Source organism: Lissotriton helveticus, chromosome 12 (genome assembly GCF_964261635.1).
Source record: "Lissotriton helveticus chromosome 12, aLisHel1.1, whole genome shotgun sequence".
Lineage (NCBI taxonomy): Eukaryota > Metazoa > Chordata > Amphibia > Caudata > Salamandridae > Lissotriton > Lissotriton helveticus.
In genome coordinates, this window is record NC_136073.1 from 567,589,324 (window position 1) to 567,611,791 (window position 22,468).

General features: G+C 48.4%; 1 protein-coding gene across 1 annotated transcript in view; it reads left to right on the forward strand.

Moving 5' to 3' along the window:
• Nucleotides 1-22,468, forward strand: part of LOC144797756 (exocyst complex component 3-like protein) — a 199,864-nt gene that overhangs the window by 29,873 nt on the left and 147,523 nt on the right. Inside the window, exon 2 of the mRNA XM_078668517.1 lies at nt 13,019-13,179. Within this exon, the coding sequence (XP_078524643.1) occupies nt 13,019-13,179 (161 nt within the window). The remainder of the gene's footprint in view (nt 1-13,018; nt 13,180-22,468) is intronic.

Genomic DNA, 22,468 nt, shown 5'->3' on the forward strand with positions numbered 1-22,468 from the left:
CTCTGCCCCTGCTGCCCCTGCTGCCCTGCACACGTAGGATGTCTGAGATGGTTTCATATTGTAATCTGCTTTCTTTGGCATCCTCTGATTCCAGGCGCTGTGCTACTGAAGACTCTGCATCGTTACAGACTGTGACTCAACACAGTCTCCAGCAGTGAGCAAGCACAAGCCTTCAGTATTTTTGTGGCGGGCACACTTTTTGCCCTGTGCAAAAATATCGCACATTTTGAGTTTTGGCATGCAAATTTTGCTTTTTGGGGCTGCAAAATTTGCCACCCAAAGCCGCAAAATCCTGGGGGGTCTGTCCTTAGGAGAAAGAGCACTTCCTGTTGCTAACTTGGATTCATTACCAGTTGTAAGTTCTAATGTTCCTAATGCCCAGGACCCTCAAGTTGAATCTCCCATTCAACATAATGATATGGGGTCTTTTGGGAAATGTGACGACGAAAATTCTTTCACACTCAATAATAATTCCAGGTTATCACGCAATTGCTCTTTACCCACAAGGTTTAAAGATTTGCATGTGTATTAGTTTTATCTGTGTAAATAGGGAGAAGATGTAGTGTACAAATGCACATTAAGTATTTCTTTCATGTCTTCTGCGTAACAAGCAAACACAAGGAGATGATGGACGGGGTGCTGAAACTTTTCAGACACCCCCAGCCACTATTAGATCTGGATTGAATCCATCATCGTTCTGTAGCTCACTTCACTACCCCAGTTCAGAGCTAACCATATCCAAATCAGTCTTGACCCTGTTCCTCATGGGAACAGTCCAGCCCGAACTGCAAAGCCAGTTCTTCCCTGGACCGGAAACACGCATCCTGGGACCGATTTTGGGGTAACACCCCTCATCAGCCAGGCTAGCTTGAAAGTTTCAACGCTCCGTTCAGCATTTCCTTGTGTTTGCTTTGTTCGCCCTAAGTTGGCAGGGTATGACCAGACGTAGGTCCCTAGCTCACTTTGCCACTGGATTCAAGCGGAATATGAACTATGCTACTGAGGTGATGTATGTCCGTGTGCTTTAGTGGTCTTGAAGTATATGCAGATGGAGTGAGTTGCGTTATGGACCTGGGAGCAATCTGAGTTTCAGCTTTGCATTTACTGCACCGAGGGTTGGAGCTACTACCATGGGTGTGTGTTTGAGGTAGCTGTAGCTCTCTGTAGTGTGCACTTTCACCTGGCAAAGCTGGCTTTGGTCTTGAGATAATAGGTGGTGGCAGATGTTCAGGTGAGGACGGGTAATGTTGATTTGCAGCAAGATATTTTAGGGACAGCAAGTTCAGAACGGTGCCTTACTACTTGCCATTTACAACTCTTTAGTCATGGGCGTCAATTCACCAAAATGCCAGGGTAGCGGAAGTGTCATCAAACACGATTTGACCTTTACTTTGAGACACACACACACTCACACACGCTTAAACACACACACACACATTCACACACAAACACGCTTAAACATACACACACACCCACACGCTCAAAAACACACACATTCACACACTCTCTCTCAGATAAAATCACCCACCTACAAGCATGCATACAACATTAATTTAAAAGCATTTTTAACTTAACGTAACTGTCCGATAGGGTCATATTCCAGGTAACTATTCTCAGTTTTTTTTACACTAATAGTGAATAATATTATTCACTGTTTGTGTAATACAAATGTAACGGAAAACCAGAAAAATGGATAATCAAACAACGTCCATTAGCGTGAGCTGCTTCTGTGTTCCAAGCACTGATTTTGCCACCTCTGAGGCCAGGGTCGCAAAGGCATATGCAAGAGGCAAGTCAGGGTTCGCAGCTGCGACCCCTAAATGACGTACGTCTTTAGTTCTTATTGTTGCATGCCTTATATGCCACACGTGCTGCTTTGTTGATCAATTAAGATTACTTGCATTTTGGTAGATAGCTCAGTAGTTTTAGGAGCCGGAAAACAAGAAAAGGCTCCAGGGTTCTTGTTAGGCTAGACCCGGCACTTGCACTTTGTGTATTTAAAGGCTCATCCGAGCCACCTGCAGCTAGATTGATCTAGCGCCATATGCCATGAGTGATTCCAGACATTCTGGGCCACGCGGACAACTTGTTTTTACTGCACCAGGTACCCAAGAAGTGAGTCTAAGATTGCACGGGCCCCAGGTCACCATAGCAACACCCGAATGAGCTGCCCCATCCCAACCAACAGGCTATTACAATGTGAAGTGCCTGAAAGGCAGCCTGATGCAGAGAGCCTTGGTAGCACACACTTAGGGGGTCATTATGATTGCGGAATTCCCGCATCCTCCGGGCCGGCGGAAGCCACCGCCGGCCCGGAGGATGCGGGAAAACCGCAGCGGAGCCTCCACAGACCCACCGCCAAATTAGGATGGCTGGTGGGTCTGATAATCTGTCCACAGCTTTTCCGCCGCGGTCGGAAGGCGACCGCGGCAGAAAAGCACTAACATGTCTGGTGGTGTCTATCAGACACCGCCAGGCATATTAGGATGTCTGTAATTCTATGCTTTTCCACGGCGGCTTTTCCGCCGTGAAAAAGCATACGGACCTTCACTTCGGGGGCCCGTTGCGGGCCCCCTGGGTGAAGGGGTGGTGGGGGGTGCACATGGGGGGTACCTATTGTACCCCCCTGCATTTGCGTGCACAATGCAGCAGGCACCGCGCGGTGCCTGCCGCTTTGTGCACGCAAATGCTGTGCATGCATTTTTTACATTGGGGCGGGTGCAGCTTGAAGCTGCACCCGCCGCAATGTTAGAGATAGAGGATGTGACCGCCACCCTGGCGGTCACATCCTAATCAGATCGGAGGGAACGCCGCAGCCCATGCGGACGTTCCCTCCTCCTCAGGGGTCGCGGACGGACTCAAGTCCGTCCGCGATCCTAATCGACCCCTAAGTGCAGCGCACCAGCATGCTTCGGAAAGCACAGTGCCTTGTTAATCCCTACATGGTAAAGGAGGTAACCAAATGCATGACTAATGCATTTCAGTGAGTGATGCGAACACTAACATTAATGTGCGTTAGTCTAACCCCTGATGCGTGGTACTTGGCAGGGCTGTAGATATTCCTTGGCTCGGGTCCCACATTAGGCCTGGTTCCGGTTTTTAGAAACCTGGGTGGGTTCAAAAAGTTGACGTAGCAAGTTAAGCCAGGAAAAGAGAAGGTAAGCTCTGCTCGCTGAGAAATCTAAAATGGCGCTAGCTTGCGTGGCTGGAGCTTGAGATCCCAGCTTCGGCAGCACAATAGGCTGAACATAGAGAGGCTCCTGAGTGAAGCCTCGACACAACATAGAGTGAGCACTGCAATGCAAATCTGGAGATAGCCCTGCATCAAACTGGAACCACTGCGGGTCGGGTCTAACGCCACCAAGCCAATGTGGCAACTGGTGAGCTGGGGGGACTTTGATGAGCCCAGACCGGGTCAGCCTGGTTTTAGCCTTAAGAGCCTGTCTGCTGAATGACCACTGCAGGGATAGCTTTGCGAGTGGATACTGGAGATGACAACTGAGAGGTAGGTGGTCTGTAACGATGGTGAATCAAACCTGTGTCTTCCCAAGAGAAATCTAGAAATCTAGTTTTTCTAGCCCTTACAGATATCCGCATCATATAAGTCCCATAGACACCCATCTGCCGAATCTAACTTTTCCATTGGACCTAAGGGATGATGTGGAGTCCATTATACATTTATAACAAGCATTTGCAATGCAATAGGTCTCGCATTAGGAAAGTGTGACCTATTGGTATTGTAAATGATTTTTTTTTAAAATATGTGTTTGCTTTGAAAATATATAAATTAATAGCATTATTATTCACAAAGCCAATAGCTTACACTTTCCTAATGCAAGTAAGGACAGTGCGGTTGTGGTGCTGAGTGATGATGTGGTTGGGCTGAGTGATGTGGTGGTGTATTAGAGTGATGTGGTGGTGTCCCTGAGTGATGTGGTGGTGTCTGTGAGTGATGTGGTGGTGTCCCTGAGTGATGTGGTGGTGCCCCTGAGTGATGCCCCCGAGTGATGCCCCAGAGTGATGTGGTGGTGCCCCTGAGTGATGTGGAGGTGCCCCTGAGTGATGTGGTGGTGTCCCAGAGTGATGTGGTGGTGTCCCAGAGTGATGTAGTGGTGCCCTATAGTGATCTGGTGGTGTCCTATAGTGATCTGGTGGTGTCCTATAGGACAGGCCACAGAGACAACAAGAGGTTCAACGCAGACACTGACCGAAAGTTTCGGTCCACTCCTCTGCCGGACTACTCCATAGGGCTAATTTGGCAACAATCCAACTAATGCTCTAAGAGGGAATCCCCCTCACACATGTAAAGAACCTCAGTGAGTGCTACACATTTTCAAAATTACACAATCACTTAAAATTAAGTCATCTGCACCTACACACTTTGGTCCTGAGGAAAGCCAGTTTTAATCATAAAGGCCTGGCTGAAACATGTAGACCACACCTGGATGTAGGAGACCCTAATTAACACCCCTATAACACCCATCAGCCTTTTTTAATGCTAACAGTGGCCCAGTTATTAAAATATAATTTACCCTCGGGTACTGGGATCCCTGTATAGCTTTTAAACTTTCACCTTCACGTCACTACACTGCACACTCAGAAACATACCTGCTCCGCTGTATTCAGGCGTCGAAGCACACCCGGGACACACTCGGTGTCACTGGGTGGGCCCGATGATGAAGCATGCCACCAACCAGATTGGTGGGTGAGGGCTTCATGAACAAACAAAAGGGTTTCTGCCTTGTCTTACAGTCTTGAGTCTATGCAAATTCACAAATAGGCTAGTCTTTACTGATTTCACAGCATGTAAAGACAGCCAGAGGCGAGACTGGATAAAAGTGCTGTTTGTGGAGAATTTTTTTTTGCATACAAAATATAAGAAGGAAAGGATCAGTGGAGGTAGATACGAGTGGGAGGCGAAAACAGGGCTTTGGAAAAGGAAAAGTGCAGCTTATGACAGAGCGAAAGAAAGTGGATAAAAGGACAGCGCGAATCAAGAGGAAGAGAGATAGGAAGAGACAGGGTGAGAGGATGAGGAATGTTAGAAACAGGAGAAGAAATGGGTACATAAAATGAAGAAAATGTATGGTGATAATTGAAAAAAGAGGAAGCTACGTGCAATGAAGCGGGAAAAGACGTAATGGAAAGGAAGAACAAGGGTCAGGTAGTATACTATAGAAGGGAGGGTGTAACATGTAGTGCTCTTGTAATAGTAAGAGACATAATGGTGATGCGAGTGTGCCTGTCCACAGGAAATGAAGAGACAATGTCAAACCCAGCATACAGTGCAAAAATGCATGCCTAGAGAACTTTCAGCTGTGGTGAGCGCTACGTAAGGGGTCAGTATTAGAAAACACGAGGACCCCCAAGCCTCCCCACTGCAGAGGGCTCTTCGAAGCCTCCCCAGGCCGGCGGGGCCCACATAAGCAATTCTTTAAAAGCTCTGCCGAATTCCACCAGAAGTAAATCATTTGCTTTTTTTGCGCCATAAATTGCAGTTTACTTCTGCAACTGAGTCCCTTTAATAAGCAGAGAGCATCATTTAATGGAAAAAAACACATCAAGCAACCCATGCAATTACTGAATGACAAGGCAAGCCTCCCCCACCCACCCTCCCAGGAGAAAGCACAATGAATTCCTCTTTATTGCTTTCCTTGCTGTACTTTTTAGTCCCAACCATGTACTTACCTGGTTTGTCTGCAAATAGTCGAGCGCAGGACGGTGGGCTCCATTGTCGGCCTCAAATGAGCAACGTGGTTCTGGATTCCATGACCATGTTAAGGTTTCTCATTAATTGCAATGAGTGGCAATCAAGGCAACACCGATACTGCACCAGCATGGGACACTAATTACACGACACTGGGAGAAATCTGAACAGCCACGAAAGTGAAAGCGCCAGGATGAGCTGGCAAGGCGACGGCGAGCATACTAATGTAAACAAGCGTGCGCGTGTCCCTTATTACAACACGCGCTGAAAGACAAGCGTTTACCTTATGCGCTGAAAGTGCAAAGGGACCTATCTATCCCAGATTCTGGCCATGGCACACATGTTGGCATGGGGGAGGTGGGGGCGCGATGAAGCACTGATGCACTGCTCGCTGTAGTGAAGCGACCCCCCTGCTGCCAAAGGAAGAGCGGGTGAGGCCGGGGCCCACCCCCAGCCTACAGCAGGGCCCGTATTTGATAAGGGCAGTGTACTATCTAATTAAAGGGCTGTCAAAAAGCAAATTATGCACCGCAATGTGGCATGTTGTGTGGCGGCATTACTTTATTATTTTATTATTTATTTATTTTTTTACAATGTTAACACTGCCTGAGCAGAGGCAACTGCAGGGAAGGGGCCTCACTGCGCGGCATCACAGGAACAGCGTTTTTATTAATAATTTTGGTTCTGTTTGAGCAATGGATTATGCGGCAAGTGCTGCAAATGCATAACTATGCGTATAATGCTGTGACTGCAGAATCGCATAATTTGAGGCACTAATTGTAACCCATGTTCTCAGCTGTTCAGGTAAATTACAGCAGGGGAGCTGACTTCTTAACGAACATTAATTACCATTGCTTTGGGGGCTTGGACACCTCTGTTAGCCTCCAGCAAGATTCCTCCAGTTGGGCCAGTGTGTTTGGGGCGGAAGCGGGGGCATAGCAGGATCCTGAACAAAGGGGTGAGCAGGCTGGGCCGTCGGGCCGTGCCCGTTGCTTCCCGACTGATGGTACTGGGTCACGCGCTCACAGGATGGTGCCAGGCCCCACATAGAGTCGGAGTACACTGAAGCAAACAAAAACTGTAAAAGAGTTCATTGTAAATAAATGAAATGCGGGTCTCAACTTGATAGATTTAAAATGCCTCCTAACCAATGTGCCTGCGTCAATGCAATGCAAGTACCCGTGCAAAAAAAAAAAAACACATTTTTTTTTATCTGTAATTGTACAACAAGACGGCAAAAGTGAAAGCAGGGGTGTACACTGAAGAAACAAGAGGAAGAGAGATAGGAAGAGACAGGGTGAGAGGATGAGGAATGTTAGAAACATGAGAAGAAAAGGGTACATAAAATGAAGAAAATGTAAGGTGATAATTGAAAAAAGAGGAAGCTACGTGCAATGAAGCGGGAAAAGACGTAATGGAAAGGAAGAAAAACATGGGGATGGGTAAATAAAATAACAAGCTGTCGTCGTTGCTGTGGCGGGGGAGCGCATTCCTTTGAAGTCAGCAATTACACAGTTTATTGACCTCCGCGGGTCAGGTATGTGGCTGCTCCACAGGGGCGGCTGGGAGGGCCTAGACACGGTGTGGGATGAGGGGGCTGGAGATGCGAGACACGGCCAGACCAACGCGAGAGCAGGGAAAGACACTGTATAGGGAGAGTAGTGCATTCCTTTGAAGTCTGATGTGGCGGGCGGGGGAGCGGCAGCCTTGGAAGTCTGATGCGAGGCACAGACAAATGGTGGTGTGTTATGTGGCCGGTTTGTGCAAGCGCATAGATCACATGAACTGTGTCTAACCCACTGTTTTGGTAGACTTTTCGGACCGCTTACTAGAATCTCGACAAACAAGCATTGCTAAAGCAATGCTTTAGGCCGAGACCTAAAAACGTTGTGTACGCCATTAAATGTCCTAGCCCGAAGCTGTACATGAGTAAAACCAAACAACAAATCAACCAGAGGATCGTCCAACATAGTTCACGGATCAAGCAAAAAGTTATTTCAGCATCACGGGTACCACATTTTTTTGAGAAACATCACTCTGAAAAAGAATTCATTTGGACAGTCTTTCTAGGAATCAAAGCACCACCTAGAGGTGGCGATGTTGAGACATTATTGCAAAAAAGAGAAGCATTCTTAATTATGAAATATAACTGTGTGGCAAATGGTTTAAATTAGATGACAGAACTCCAACAGATTTTGTGCTGAGTCCCCAGTGAAGAACCTCTTTGCATTGCATTGAAGAATGCCTCATCATTAATTTTAGCAAACCAAGAATACATTGGGCACTTACACATGCCATGTGTTCACAAAAACGCATTGTTACCGCAACATTGTAGCTAAATGCTCTGGAATGAGCCTCCGAGTGGACAACAATGCATGGACGATGTGTTCCCGGCAAGGAATCATATTGCCAACATGGCAGAATGTCTCCTTTTAAAGTTTACCAAACCACGAAAAAGATCGGATAATACAGATAGGAAATGTTCACAAAAACGCACTAGATTGGCAACATTGTAGACATTGGTCATTGAATGAGCCTCCGAGTATTCTACTATGCACAGCCATGTTCACAAAATAGTCAGAAACCACAAATCCCAGAATCCACCTAAAAAGAAACGTAATGTATTTCCTGTGTAACAGGATATAGAACGAGCTGATGGTCGTGACCGCTTCGTGCTCAGTCTCTCGGCGAGAAGATTGGAACACACTTTGGCCTCATAAGATAGCTTCAAAGTAAGTAAATGGCCTTGTCATATGAACCACTAATAATTAAAGGTTGTAGTTTTCAAAGCGGACGTAGCAACTGAAACGTGTTATTTTTCAGAAACTCAGCGCGTCTGGTTGAAAGTCGTTAACTAGAATCCAATTGAGTTTCAGACTTCACAAGTCAGTAAGTGCATTCCTCGTTTCATGGCTATTTATTTACAAGTAAACACGGCTTTTTGACAGTAAAAAGAGCCCATTCATACTTCTATTTCAGTTAGTGAGGCAAACCGTTGATATCCTACGTTGCCCACGAGCAACGTAAATAATGAGCAGAATTAACCATTTCATGCAGGGCACAAGTCGTAAAAATAATTGCAGGGGTGTCCGGGAGACAAAAATTGGTAAAAAGAAAGTAAAGTTTAACATGAAAGAACTTTGCTGGAACGTGACTACAGTGAGGACAAGCTCTCGGCAATGCTGTGGCGGGGGGGGGGGGCGGGGAGCGGCAGCCTTTGAAGTCTGATGCCGAGTCTCAGACAAATGGTGGTGTGCGAGCGGCTTCCTTTCAAGTCTGATGGGGGGGCAGGGGAGCAGCGAGCGCGCACTCGTCGCACATGCACTGACCATAATCCGCATTCCAAAGCCCTCTTGGTATGATTTTCTGGTGCCCCTTCTATATCTCTCACCAGTAATGCGCAAGCGCATTGGCAGGAGAGACCTAAAAACAAGCGCATTGGCAGGCGAGACCTAAAAACAAGGAATCATCTAGGGAAAGCTGCGTAGAGGACTTGAAGTCAAAGTTTGCACAATGGGAAAAGAGGGATACCAGAACAGCTGGAGACACAGCCCAAAGAGAAGGAGCATAACATACAGGCATGTCTGCCTCAAGGACTGTGATGTGTCTCTCATGCTACTTTTGGAATAACAAATTGGATTGAAAATGCGACAAGAGGTTCTAGACCCAGGCTACTAGAGTCCCACCTGTTCCTGAGAAGAGAATGTCGAGGCAGTTTAATCTTCTGGGGCAGGAGATACTAGGAAATATATGTATGATGCAACTGAGGATCCACTTTGCTCCCTACAAGAGGGCCTGGGATGCAGAGAATTCCGGGAGCTGGGAATGTAGCGCTGGAGATGGGTAATACATCTCACAGCAAGATTGCCACGCAAAAGGTGTGTAAAGAGCATTTGTGAAGTTTAGTGACCAGGGTTTTCATATCTGCAGACCTCAGCCATGCAGGCGAAGCATAGGGAACTTCAGAACATAAAGAAGAAATTATTGGGCTGAAAATGTGACTAGTCTAACTGGTACTCAGTGCAGCTTAAGGTAACCACCAAGGACCCAACATCTTCTTACACCCCGATGCAGTACTGAGTCTACTGGACAATCTAAACTTGGGGCCTTTTGGGCAGAAAACAAGGAGACTGGTGGGCGATGGCCTGATCCTGCTGCCTGGTGGCTTGGACCTGGCCCGTTATTAATGGAGACCAGGATGAGAGTTTTCTTGTTACAATGGATATAGATTATCCATGTTTATTTATTTATTTGTATAACACTCTGTTACCCTAACCGGTACCCGGCGCTAAGCTGCAGCCATATGGTATTTAGCGGCAAACAGATTTATGAATTGACAAAAAGCCAAGTTTCCAATGAGTTGCTAATGGCTAATTGATCGACCAGGAGACGGAATGACTGAAAGAGGAACTTCTTAGCATGGCTGCAGTAAAGGGAAACCGTTGACCGCCACATCTACATTCAAGAAACTTGGAAACAGACAGCAATCCTTTTCTTGGGTTTTCTAGTTTGTTTATAGGTTTGCCAATTATATGGCATTGGGTAAAAAGAAGTTCTTCACATGCTGGGTTTCCATTTATTCACTGTGTATGTTTTATGACTGGTTAATCGAAGCACTGGCAAAACCATTAGAGCTTGCCGTCGGAATCTATTGGTTTAGCCACTGCCTTTTATCCATGCTGCACAGCAAAGACAACAAGTAAAAAAAAAAAAAAGCAGTGTTACCTCATCATGTTGTAGGCACTCACTAGCTGTACTACGCATGCATGTCTGCAAAATGCTGCGGGCACCATTTTATTTACTATTTACTGATCCAAAATCAATCAGTAAATAAATAAATAAAGTAATAGTAGTGCAAAAGTTCTTGTAAGGCACACAAACCGCTAGCAATTTCCTACTTGACTCTCCACATTAAAAAGCATAAATAAATTAAAAGAAGACCGCGGGTGGAGGAAGAGGGCAATAATACGGGTCAGGATGTGAGCGCAATTGGGAGCTGAAAGAAATGAACAAGAAATCTGCAGAAGGGAGGGGGAAGCAAACAAGCGCAAAACAGAAGGGTGCAGGGGGAGCACATGGATAAGAGCGTGCGACACAGTCCAAGTCCGAGAGGAAAAGAAAAAGCATTCTACATGGACAGCTGGAAAACACATGCACTCTCATGGAGTTCATAACGAAAAAGAAAAAGGTAGCACCTGAAAAGTAAGCAGTGGAAGGACACCAGTATTAAGAAGAGAATGAAAAGCCCACACAAGTTAACAAATAAAAAGCAAGCAAATGAGCAACACGCCTACCAATGGGTAAGCAACGGGCGGGCTCCAAGCCCTCTGTAAACCAACAATAGATATTTTTGCAAATGAGACAGTTTGTGCTTATTTCGTAGGCAAGACCTAGAAAAGCCGATTCAGATCTTATAGTAGCCATTAGCTGGGCATTGAGGGCATGTAGTGTTTTTAGCTGTAAGTATCAAAGCATCGGTATGTGTCGGAAAGTATAGATTCCGATGTTGCCCTCTAGTAGCCATGAATGTGCATGTTAGGGAATATACTGGTTTTGCCATGTAAATATATAAAAATAGGTTGCAGCTTTCACATCTCTAACCTGCTAGACGATGCTCGGTTGCTAGGGACACTGCCTTGCTGACAAAATGGGGTGCTCTGCTGATACATGATCTAATTCTAAAGATTACTTTAAATGTACAAATGCTGTACATATTTTTATGTCTCACAGTCATTTAGACAGCTTTATATATCTCACTAGTCTCATGTAACAAGGGTAATAAATAAGAATTATGAATACAAAAATCATCCATATTTACAAAGGGTTGGATCAACCATCTTCATCTACTGATCTGTTTAATTTTCTTTCACATTTTGTATCCGCTCATCACAGCATTTAGCAGGGGCAATAACTCAGCCCTCCTGAACCAACTGCTCTCTTGCACTGAGAGTAATGGGATTTTGCCTGATCATATGTTCACATTCCTTTCCATTCTTTATCCGTTTTCATTAGGTCTGACTTCAGCAGGATTGTTTGCATGACGTATTGTTACCAGTTTCTCTTAAGTATACATCAAGTGGAATTTGGCTGCACTCAGAGGAACTCTCTCACCTCATGCCATTGGCTCTTTGCTGTATACTTCCACCTTCTGGGAAGTGATTCTGTTGGAATGCATACCGGACTATTTTACGCCTGAAAGATTCACTCACTCATCATACTTTTTGTCACATTCAGTTCTTTTTTTTCTTTACGCATGCTGTACAGAAAGCAAACCTTTCTTGCTGTAGTTTGCCAGTACTGGCACATGCAACAGGCAGGCCTTTTTTTGTGATAAACTGTTTGTGTATTTATAGCAAGTAAGCTGCATCTGCCAATGCATGTGTTTACATGCTTTGGCACTTTAAAGCCGGACTTATTGGCTTTACCATTGCTTGATTTCTTTTACTCATTCGTGTAGCTTTAAACCATATTTTCAGGTCAGGTTACCGTAAATCAAAGCCATTAACTCCTTTTCTTTGCGCCTATAAGAAACATTTTTTTTATATGCATTAAAGCAAACACTTACTGTACCTGTTTTAAGTAAACCTCCTTGTTAGGAAGCACCTGCGCTGTTCTATAAGAATTGAATGTGGCTCTTATTGTTCAATTTAAAACTTTATTTCAGGATTATGATCACCACAATTATCCGGAGACATGTTTCCTTTTTTAATTCTTTCTTTTTTGTGACATATGCTTGCAAGAAAAAATAACCGTCATGCCATCTTGCCATGCCCATACCTATTGGCTTTGCCAGTGCTTGCTTTTTTTTAATACTTACTTGACCAGCTGGTAGTAAAGTAGGTGATAAACAAATTAGCTCTTTTAAAATATATTGTGCTTTCAGAAATTGTGTTAATTTTAAAAGCAGGAAGTGAAACACCCATGCTTCAATTTAACATCATGTGGAACTCTTGCCAGAAGAATAAATATAACTAGAACCTTATCCCTCCCAAATTTGACACTTTATTGTTATTATTATACAGCTTATAGAGCGCCTGGTTACTCCAACGGAGTGTCAGTTTCAGAGTTAATGAATACTATTGCATAGTATTTTATGATGCACATTTTTGGAATTGGTTTTGGACCCAGTGTAGTTTAATGAAAGATGAGGCATGCCCCCTCTGGCCCACTTGGTATGTTGGTAGGATTGCATGGTGAGTGGATGGGTGAACTAGAGAAGCAGAGGAAAAAGGACCATAGAGCATACACAGGGGAGGTTTGCAGATCCTATGGGACACAAAACTTGCTGATCCCTTCCCGCTTTGTCTGTAGATGAGGAATGGCCAGAGCTGGAGAAAGCAGAGAAGCTCGCACGGGGAGCAGCTTTGAAATGGGCTTCAGGGATGTTTTACCGCCCGGACCAGCTGGAAGGGCTCAGTCACTATCGGAAGAGAGAGGTGCAACGGAACAACTCCATCCAGTCCAGGCTGAAGGTAGGTGATGAGGACATGTCTATCTCTTCCCAGCTAAAGGTGGGTTCTGGTGGAAAACGTACCCCGGCGTCAACTCCACCCATTATTGCCTTAAATTGTCTGCTAAGGGCGGGTGGGGTGGATACTGTCCATCTGCTTTAGTTCGGTCTCTGGCTGTCGCAGAGGCCTTGAGTTCTCTGGGGTCCAGATAAAGCACAAGCTTCAATGTAGGCGTCTTCTCTGGAGCTACCAACCTTGAAACGGAATCTTGTACAACAAGATTGACCGAAGCATGAAACAAGCATTTACAATGCAATGGTTTTGCCTTTGTTAAAGTTAGAGCTATTGGCATTGCTCTTGACATTATTTTTATTTATGTTTTTTTAACATAAATAAATGGCATTGCCACTAGCTTTATCTCTCGCAAATGACACACACAAACACACACAGAGCCCCCCCACACACACCCACACAGCCCCCCACACACACAGCCACACAAAGCTTCCCACACACACAGCCACACAAAGCTTCCCACACACACAGCTACACAGAGCCCTCCACACACACCCACACAGCACAAGCAGGCAACAGGGGCACACGGAGGCACAAGCAGGCAACAGGGGCACACGGAGGCACAAGCAGGCAGCAGGGGCACGAAAACGGAGGCACAAGCAGGCAACAGGGGCACGAAAACTGAGGCACAAGCAGGCAACAGGGGCACACGGAGGCACAAGCAGGCAACAGGGGCACACGGAGGCACAAGCAGGCAACAGGGGCACGAAAACGGAGGCACAAACAGGCAACAGGGGCACGAAAACGGAGGCACAAGCAGGCAACAGGGGCACACGGAGGCACAAGCAGGCAACAGGGGCACACGGAGGCACAAGCAGGCAACAGGGGCACGAAAATGGAGGCACAAGCAGGTAGTGCTTGGAAGCGACCAAACTGTAACCTTAAGCTCTATCTCCAATGCAAGCCATATTATTGCATGTCGGCATTTAAATTGATTATTGGTTATTAAGATTATCATTTTTTGCTGCATCCTAATACATACGATGTGCTTTTCTGCGCGTCATCCTTCACATTGACGCCTTCCATGGAGGGACTGCACCTAGCCTGTCACATTGCATTCGTTGTTTCACTTCCCTGACCTGCCTACCTACTGGGAAAGTGTGCTACATATTTGACCTTTCATATCCTACTTGTGATGTGACGCGAGTTGGAGAGCAGACTGGGCTTTTTTTTTTTTTTTTTTTTTGATAGCAGAGGCCCCGGACAACAAAGAGGATTGTTGAGGAGATGGCAAGAGAAGATACAAAACCTGCTGGCAACGGGATGGTACAAAAGGTTTTCTGTGCCCCGTACATCGCAGTACTTGTGCAAGTACAGTTAATCACTTTAAAAAGATGACTCGGTGTTATAGTAGAGTTCCCCGAACCCGAGAGGGAGCTGCCACAGACCATGAAAATATTTGCACCTTTTTTGAGAGCATCTCGCAGTTCTAGCGCAGCTTAAGTGATTTGGCCTAAACACCAGAGGTTTTCTGGCGTCGTTACCTAGACTCGAACCCAGATTCCCAAGTCCGGGGTCGAGCGCCCCAGCCTTCAGCCCACGGCAGCGATGAGAAATAAGTGCCACCTTGAAAAGATACTTCAACACTCCCTAGATGTATTTCAAAAGTGATCGCATCAAGAAGCCATATGAGATTGAATTAATTTTTCATCAGTGTGTAGGAACAGTTGCAAAAACAATCTGTGACAATATTGTACACAAATGCGGCAGCTATCATAAACAGCTGTATTGCTTAGGAAACCTTAGACAGACACTGCGATGCAAGCTTCAGAATACATTCCTCCGGAATAACTTTGTTCATGATAAGAGGTGGCATTCCCTTTCCGTTACAACCCGGCGTTCCCCGCAAATAGAGGCTGCAAAGCGAACCACTGCGTCACCAAGAAGGCCCTTCTCAATTCTGACTAGGGTTGAGATAATACGTGGATGCAGCAGTCAGGGACGGACAAAATTCCCTCGGGCATATGGCTTGCTTCTACCTTTCAGATAAACATTGCCGCTAATGGCGTAAGGGCCTTGTAAATAAGCCCCTAAAAGTGCAAGTTACTCTTTAAGTGGAAGCAACCGATTACTGCCTCATTTAAATTCTATACTCACCAGAGTGACCAACACGTGGAGCAGATACTTAAATAGACACTTTGAAGGCTGTACTTGCATAGGGTCTCACATTCTTTTAAATAAATGGGGATACACGATAAATGCACAGGTTGACCTGTGCGGCCATAGTTAAAGTATGCTTCGTTCCTTGTTTGAATTGTTCTTCTGTATTTTCCCATGATGCAGTGCACTCAGACAATGCGAACGTTTGCTTCAATGGGAAAATAATGTTGCTAAAAAGGGGCGATTTCTATGACTCTGTGAAAGGGATACGGTGAAGTGTGGGCCCTGCAAGTGTGAAGCACCCATGAGGAGGGGCGGGGGGGGGGGGCCGCCGGACAACTCGGGAATCGGAACTAGGACCCGCCGCCACTTGCCACAGTCGGCCTGAGACCCCCACCTCTCTCCAAGGTGGGGGGGAGGGGGAGTGGGAGGGCAGCGAAGCTCGCACGGACCAACACAATAGGTCGGCCAGGCCCCGCTCGGCGCCGCATGTGCCCACACATAAGTAGAGTGCTCTGGGAGCAAACAGAAGCGGCTCAGCCTATGCGGGGCTCGTGCTCGGAGCCCCTGGACGCCATGCAGCCGCGCCACCAAGCGCACCTCTCCATTTATACCCCATCTATAAAATTGTCAGGAAACGATAGATCCCCAGGTGCCCCCCTGCCACGCCGCCGGACGCGCATGCCAACACTAGCATGCGGGGAGGGGGGACGCCTCACACTGTAGGCGGAGCGGGCAGGGGACCGGCTAAGTACAGGAACACCAAATGGACCTGGCACACATGGGAGGAGGGGGGGGGGACTAACCTCGTCGCAACCCCCGACCACGGCAACGGCGTCGAGCCCCCTTATTATTACTGTTACAGCTGCCGACCCCTGACAATTGCTACGGAGTCCTTCGTGTGCTTTCATTATACCGCGTGTCTCAGTGCGCGTGTCCGAGACCCACCGGGGGTATGTAGCGCGTGGGGGCCCGTGCTCCTCGTGGCTGAAGCCCCTGGTTTAGCCCCTGTTTCTTCCGAAGATCCTTACCCGCACCCGGTTGCACATGACCGGTCAACCGGAGCTAAGCCGGAAGGCATGGCGCGATCAACCCCTCGAAGTGCCGAGGAAGATTCCGTGGGACGCGGGCAGCGGCAAAAGCCGAGGAGCTCCTTACTCGATGTCCCAGAAAGCGCTTTTAGCCGTTTTAGAGGAATGGCAGCACCTACAACTCGCTTCAGTACACGGCAGGGGCCGAGTCAGTTTCATGTCCGTAGTGCCTCAGAAAGGATGGCCGGGCAGCTGCAACACCCAGACGAGGTGACAGGGGAGAGATAATCACGCCATGGAAGGCTGGAGAAGTACTGAACAAGCTAGTGCTTGATGCACAACAAGCAGGAAGGCGGGTGCCGGCTCAATGCCGGAACAGATTCGGGGGCGTTCCCGGCTTTCGGCTGACGTCGCGTGACGTCGGCAAAAGCCAAAGAATCGCGGGAACGCCCCCGAATCTGGTCCGGCATTGACGGACAGGCCCCTCGTCCAATGGCTAGGCTCCATTTATGGAGCCAGCCAATAAATGACGAGGGCCGACCCAAACCCCACTACAGTTCTCATCAGGTTTTCGCCTGCGCGAAAAAGATGCGCAGAGCGCATCTTTTCGCCAGGCAAAACCTAACAAGCATTTACAATGCAACGGTTTCGCCTTTGCCAAAGTTAGAGCTATTGGCATTGTAAATGACAAAATTTTTATTTATGTGTTGGTTTTGAAAACAGATAAATAAATGGCATTGTCATTTACATTGCCAACAGCTTAATCTCTTGCAAATGTAAGACCTATTGTACCCTACTGGATTTCACTGAAGAAATTCAGAGTCTGGTCTGCAGGTGTCACGTGACAGACGGCCAATTGACAGCTGAGGGGGTTAAACTGTGCTGGGGTGGCACATTAAGGCGACGCTTGCTGTCCGTGCTTGTGAGGAGGTAGTGCACCTGTTGAGGGAGAGAGAGTGTGTTTGCATATGTGCGTGCATGCATGCATGTGTGTGTGTGTGAATAAGCACTTCCAAGATTTAGTGGGACTAGAGTTTTTATCTACAAATCATTGTTTTCAGCTGTGTTCTAATGGAATCAAAACAACACTACACCCCCCATAATGCATAGTGTGATCACATAAAAGTACAGAACTGGAAAGAGTGTCCATAATGACCAGCTAGACGGTTGTCACCCTAAGAAGGATGTGCTTCAGTCTCCAGTGCCACGGGCGAGTGGAAACACACACTGTGCTGGTGGAGAAGTAGAAGAAGTACAAGTGTCCATAGAAGAGAAGTAGAGGGGATGCACTCTCCACTCTCTATCCACTCTGCACTCCCTATCCACTCTGCACTCCCTATCCACTCTGCACTCCCTATCCACTCTGCACTCCCTATGCACTCTCCACTCTGCACTCCCTATGCACTCTCCACTCTGCACTCCCTATGCACTCTCCACTCTGCACTCCCTATGCACTCTCCACTCTGCACTCCCTATGCACTCTCCACTCTGCACTCCCTATGCACTCTCCACTCTGCACTCCCTATGCACTCTCCACTCCCTATGCACTCTCCACTCCCTATGCACTCTCCACTCTCTATGCACTCTCCACTCTATGCACTCTCCACTCCCTATGCACTCTCCACTCCCTATGCACTCTCCACTCCCTATGCACTCTCCACTCCCTATGCACTCTCCACTCCCTATGCACTCTCCACTCTCCACTCCCTATGCACTCTCCACTCTCCACTCCCTATGCACTCTCCACTCTCCACTCCCTATGCACTCTGCACTCTCCACTCCCTATGCACTCTGCACTCTCCACTCCCTATGCACTCTGCACTCTCCACTCCCTATGCACTCTGCACTCTCCACTCCCTATGCACTCTGCACTCTCCACTCCCTATGCACTCTGCACTCTCCACTCCCTATGCACTCTGCACTCTCCACTCCCTATGCACTCTGCACTCTCCACTCCCTATGCACTCTGCACTCTGCACTCCCTATGCACTCTGCACTCTCCACTCCCTATGCACTCGCCACTCCCTATGCACTCTCCACTCCCTATGCACTCTCCACTCCCTATGCACTCTCCACTCCCTATGCACTCTCCACTCTCCACTCCCTATGCACTCTCCACTCTGCACTCCCTATGCACTCTCCACTCTGCACTCCCTATGCACTCTCCACTCTGCACTCCCTATGCACTCTCCACTCTGCACTCCCTATGCACTCTCCACTCCCCACTCTGCACTCCCTATGCACTCTGCACTCTCCACTCCCTATGCACTCTCCACTCCCTATGCACTCTCCACTCCCTATGCACTCTCCACTCCCTATGCACTCTCCACTCTCCACTCCCTATGCACTCTCCACTCTGCACTCCCTATGCACTCTCCACTCTGCACTCCCTATGCACTCTCCACTCTGCACTCCCTATGCACTCTCCACTCCCCACTCTGCACTCCCTATGCACTCTCCACTCCCTATGCACTCTCCACTCCCTATGCACTCTCCACTCCCTATGCACTCTCTATGCACTCTGCACTCCCTATGCACTCTGCACTCCCTATGCACTCTCCACTCTGCACTCCCTATGCACTCTCCACTCTGCACTCCCTATGCACTCTCCACTCTGCACTCCCTATGCACTCTCCACTCTGCACTCCCTATGCACTCTCCACTCTGCACTCCCTATGCACTCTCCACTCTGCACTCCCTATGCACTCTCCACTCCCTATGCACTCTCCACTCTGCACTCCCTATGCACTCTCCACTCTGCACTCCCTATGCACTCTCCACTCTGCACTCCCTATGCACTCTCCACTCTGCACTCCCTATGCACTCTCCACTCTGCACTCCCTATGCACTCTCCACTCCCCACTCTGCACTCCCTATGCACTCTGCAGTCCCTATGCACTCTCCACTCTCCACTCCCTATCCACTCTGCAGTCCCTATGCACTCTCCACTCTCCACTCCCTATCCACTCTGCACTCCCTATGCACTCTCCACTCCCCACTCCCTATCCACTCTGCACTCCCTATGCACTCTCCACTCCCCACTCTCCACTCCCTATGCACTCTCCACTCCCCACTCTCCACTCCCTATGCACTCTCCACTCCCCACTCTGCACTCCCTATGCACTCTGCAGTCCCTATGCACTCTCCACTCTCCACTCCCTATGCACTCTGCACTCTGCACTCTCCACTCCCTATGCACTCTCCACTCCCTATGCACTCTCCACTCCCTATGCACTCTCCACTCCCTATGCACTCTCCACTCCCTATGCACTCTCCACTCCCTATGCACTCTCCACTCCCTATGCACTCTCCACTCCCGATGCACTCTCCACTCCCTATGCACTCTCCACTCCCTATGCACTCTCCACTCCCTATGCACTCCCTATGCACTCTCCACTCTGCACTCCCTATGCACTCTCCACTCCCTATGCACTCTCCACTCCCTATGCACTCTCCACTCCCTATGCACTCTGCACTCTCCACTCCCTATGCACTCTGCACTCTCCACTCCCTATGCACTCTGCACTCTCCACTCCCTATGCACTCTGCACTCTGCACTCCCTATGCACTCTGCACTCTCCACTCCCTATGCACTCGCCACTCCCTATGCACTCTCCACTCCCTATGCACTCTCCACTCCCTATGCACTCTCCACTCCCTATGCACTCTCCACTCCCTATGCACTCTCCACTCTCCACTCCCTATGCACTCTCCACTCTGCACTCCCTATGCACTCTCCACTCTGCACTCCCTATGCACTCTCCACTCTGCACTCCCTATGCACTCTCCACTCTGCACTCCCTATGCACTCTCCACTCCCCACTCTGCACTCCCTATGCACTCTGCACTCTCCACTCCCTATGCACTCTCCACTCCCTATGCACTCTCCACTCCCTATGCACTCTCCACTCCCTATGCACTCTCCACTCTCCACTCCCTATGCACTCTCCACTCTGCACTCCCTATGCACTCTCCACTCTGCACTCCCTATGCACCCTCCACTCTGCACTCCCTATGCACTCTCCACTCCCCACTCTGCACTCCCTATGCACTCTCCACTCCCTATGCACTCTCCACTCCCTATGCACTCTCCACTCCCTATGCACTCTGCACTCCCTATGCACTCTCTATGCACTCTGCACTCCCTATGCACTCTGCACTCCCTATGCACTCTCCACTCTGCACTCCCTATGCACTCTCCACTCTGCACTCCCTATGCACTCTCCACTCTGCACTCCCTATGCACTCTCCACTCTGCACTCCCTATGCACTCTCCACTCTGCACTCCCTATGCACTCTCCACTCCCTATGCACTCTCCACTCTGCACTCCCTATGCACTCTCCACTCTGCACTCCCTATGCACTCTCCACTCTGCACTCCCTATGCACTCTCCACTCTGCACTCCCTATGCACTCTCCACTCTGCACTCCCTATGCACTCTCCACTCCCCACTCTGCACTCCCTATGCACTCTGCAGTCCCTATGCACTCTCCACTCTCCACTCCCTATCCACTCTGCAGTCCCTATGCACTCTCCACTCTCCACTCCCTATCCACTCTGCACTCCCTATGCACTCTCCACTCTCCACTCCCTATCCACTCTGCACTCCCTATGCACTCTCCACTCCCCACTCTCCACTCCCTATGCACTCTCCACTCCCCACTCTCCACTCCCTATGCACTCTCCACTCCCCACTCTGCACTCCCTATGCACTCTGCAGTCCCTATGCACTCTCCACTCTCCACTCCCTATGCACTCTGCACTCTGCACTCTCCACTCCCTATGCACTCTCCACTCCCTATGCACTCTCCACTCCCTATGCACTCTCCACTCCCTATGCACTCTCCACTCCCTATGCACTCTCCACTCCCTATGCACTCTCCACTCCCTATGCACTCTCCACTCCCGATGCACTCTCCACTCCCTATGCACTCTCCACTCCCTATGCACTCTCCACTCCCTATGCACTCCCTATGCACTCTCCACTCTGCACTCCCTATGCACTCTCCACTCCCTATGCACTCTCCACTCCCTATGCACTCTCCACTCCCTATGCACTCTCCACTCCCGATGCACTCTCCACTCCCGATGCACTCTCCACTCCCTATGCACTCTCCACTCCCTATGCACTCCCTATGCACTCTCCACTCTGCACTCCCTATGCACTCTCCACTCCCTATGCACTCTCCACTCCCTATGCACTCTCCACTCCCTATGCACTCTCCACTCCCTATGCACTCTCCACTCCCTATGCACTCTCCACTCCCTATGCACTCTCCACTCCCTATGCACTCTCCACTCCCTATGCACTCTCCATGCACTCTGCACTCTCCATGCACTCTGCACTCTCCATGCACTCTGCACTACCTATGCACTCTCCACTCTGCACTCTCTATGATGCTCTTCAGCGCTTTGCAGTGCGGTTAGGATATGAAGCGCTATATAAATTCAACTGTAATGCATTACGAAAAATGCCAAACCATGAAAAAACTCCCTGTTGCAAATCTTATGAGCAGTTTTACAAGTGTCTCACGAGGGGCACGAGATGCTTAGCCCATACGAGTCTATTTAGGCCGTTTGGGTACTGAACACCCGCAGTTTTAAGGACATTATTAAAACGGACTGTAAAGTCGAACTGAAAGAATGAAAAGTTATGCATGCTGCAACAAAGGGGATCAGCCGAGCAATTTCACATCAGACAAACCACTGCGTAGTCCTCACTACAAATAAAGGGGCAAAAATTAGTTTTAGCGCCCATGCACTTGATGAACAGCCAGATCGTGGCCTGTGTCTTCATCATGTATTTTTAACTAACGTACACTGAATTCACGTGCTCCACCACTAAAAAACAAGCACTCACCTGGGCTTCCTCGCATGGAATGACCAAAACAAACACAGAAGGAAAAAAAACGAAGCTCCGCCCACCGCCGCGATGACGACATCGCAGAGGCGGAGAGGGAAAAAATCGCGGGAACGCCCCCGAATCTGGTCCGGCCTTGACGGACAGATCCGGCTCCCAATGGCTAGCCTCCATTTATGGAGCTAGCTAATGGGAGGTGGGGGACGTTCCAATAGCCAATATGGTAAACAAAATATTTCACCTGCG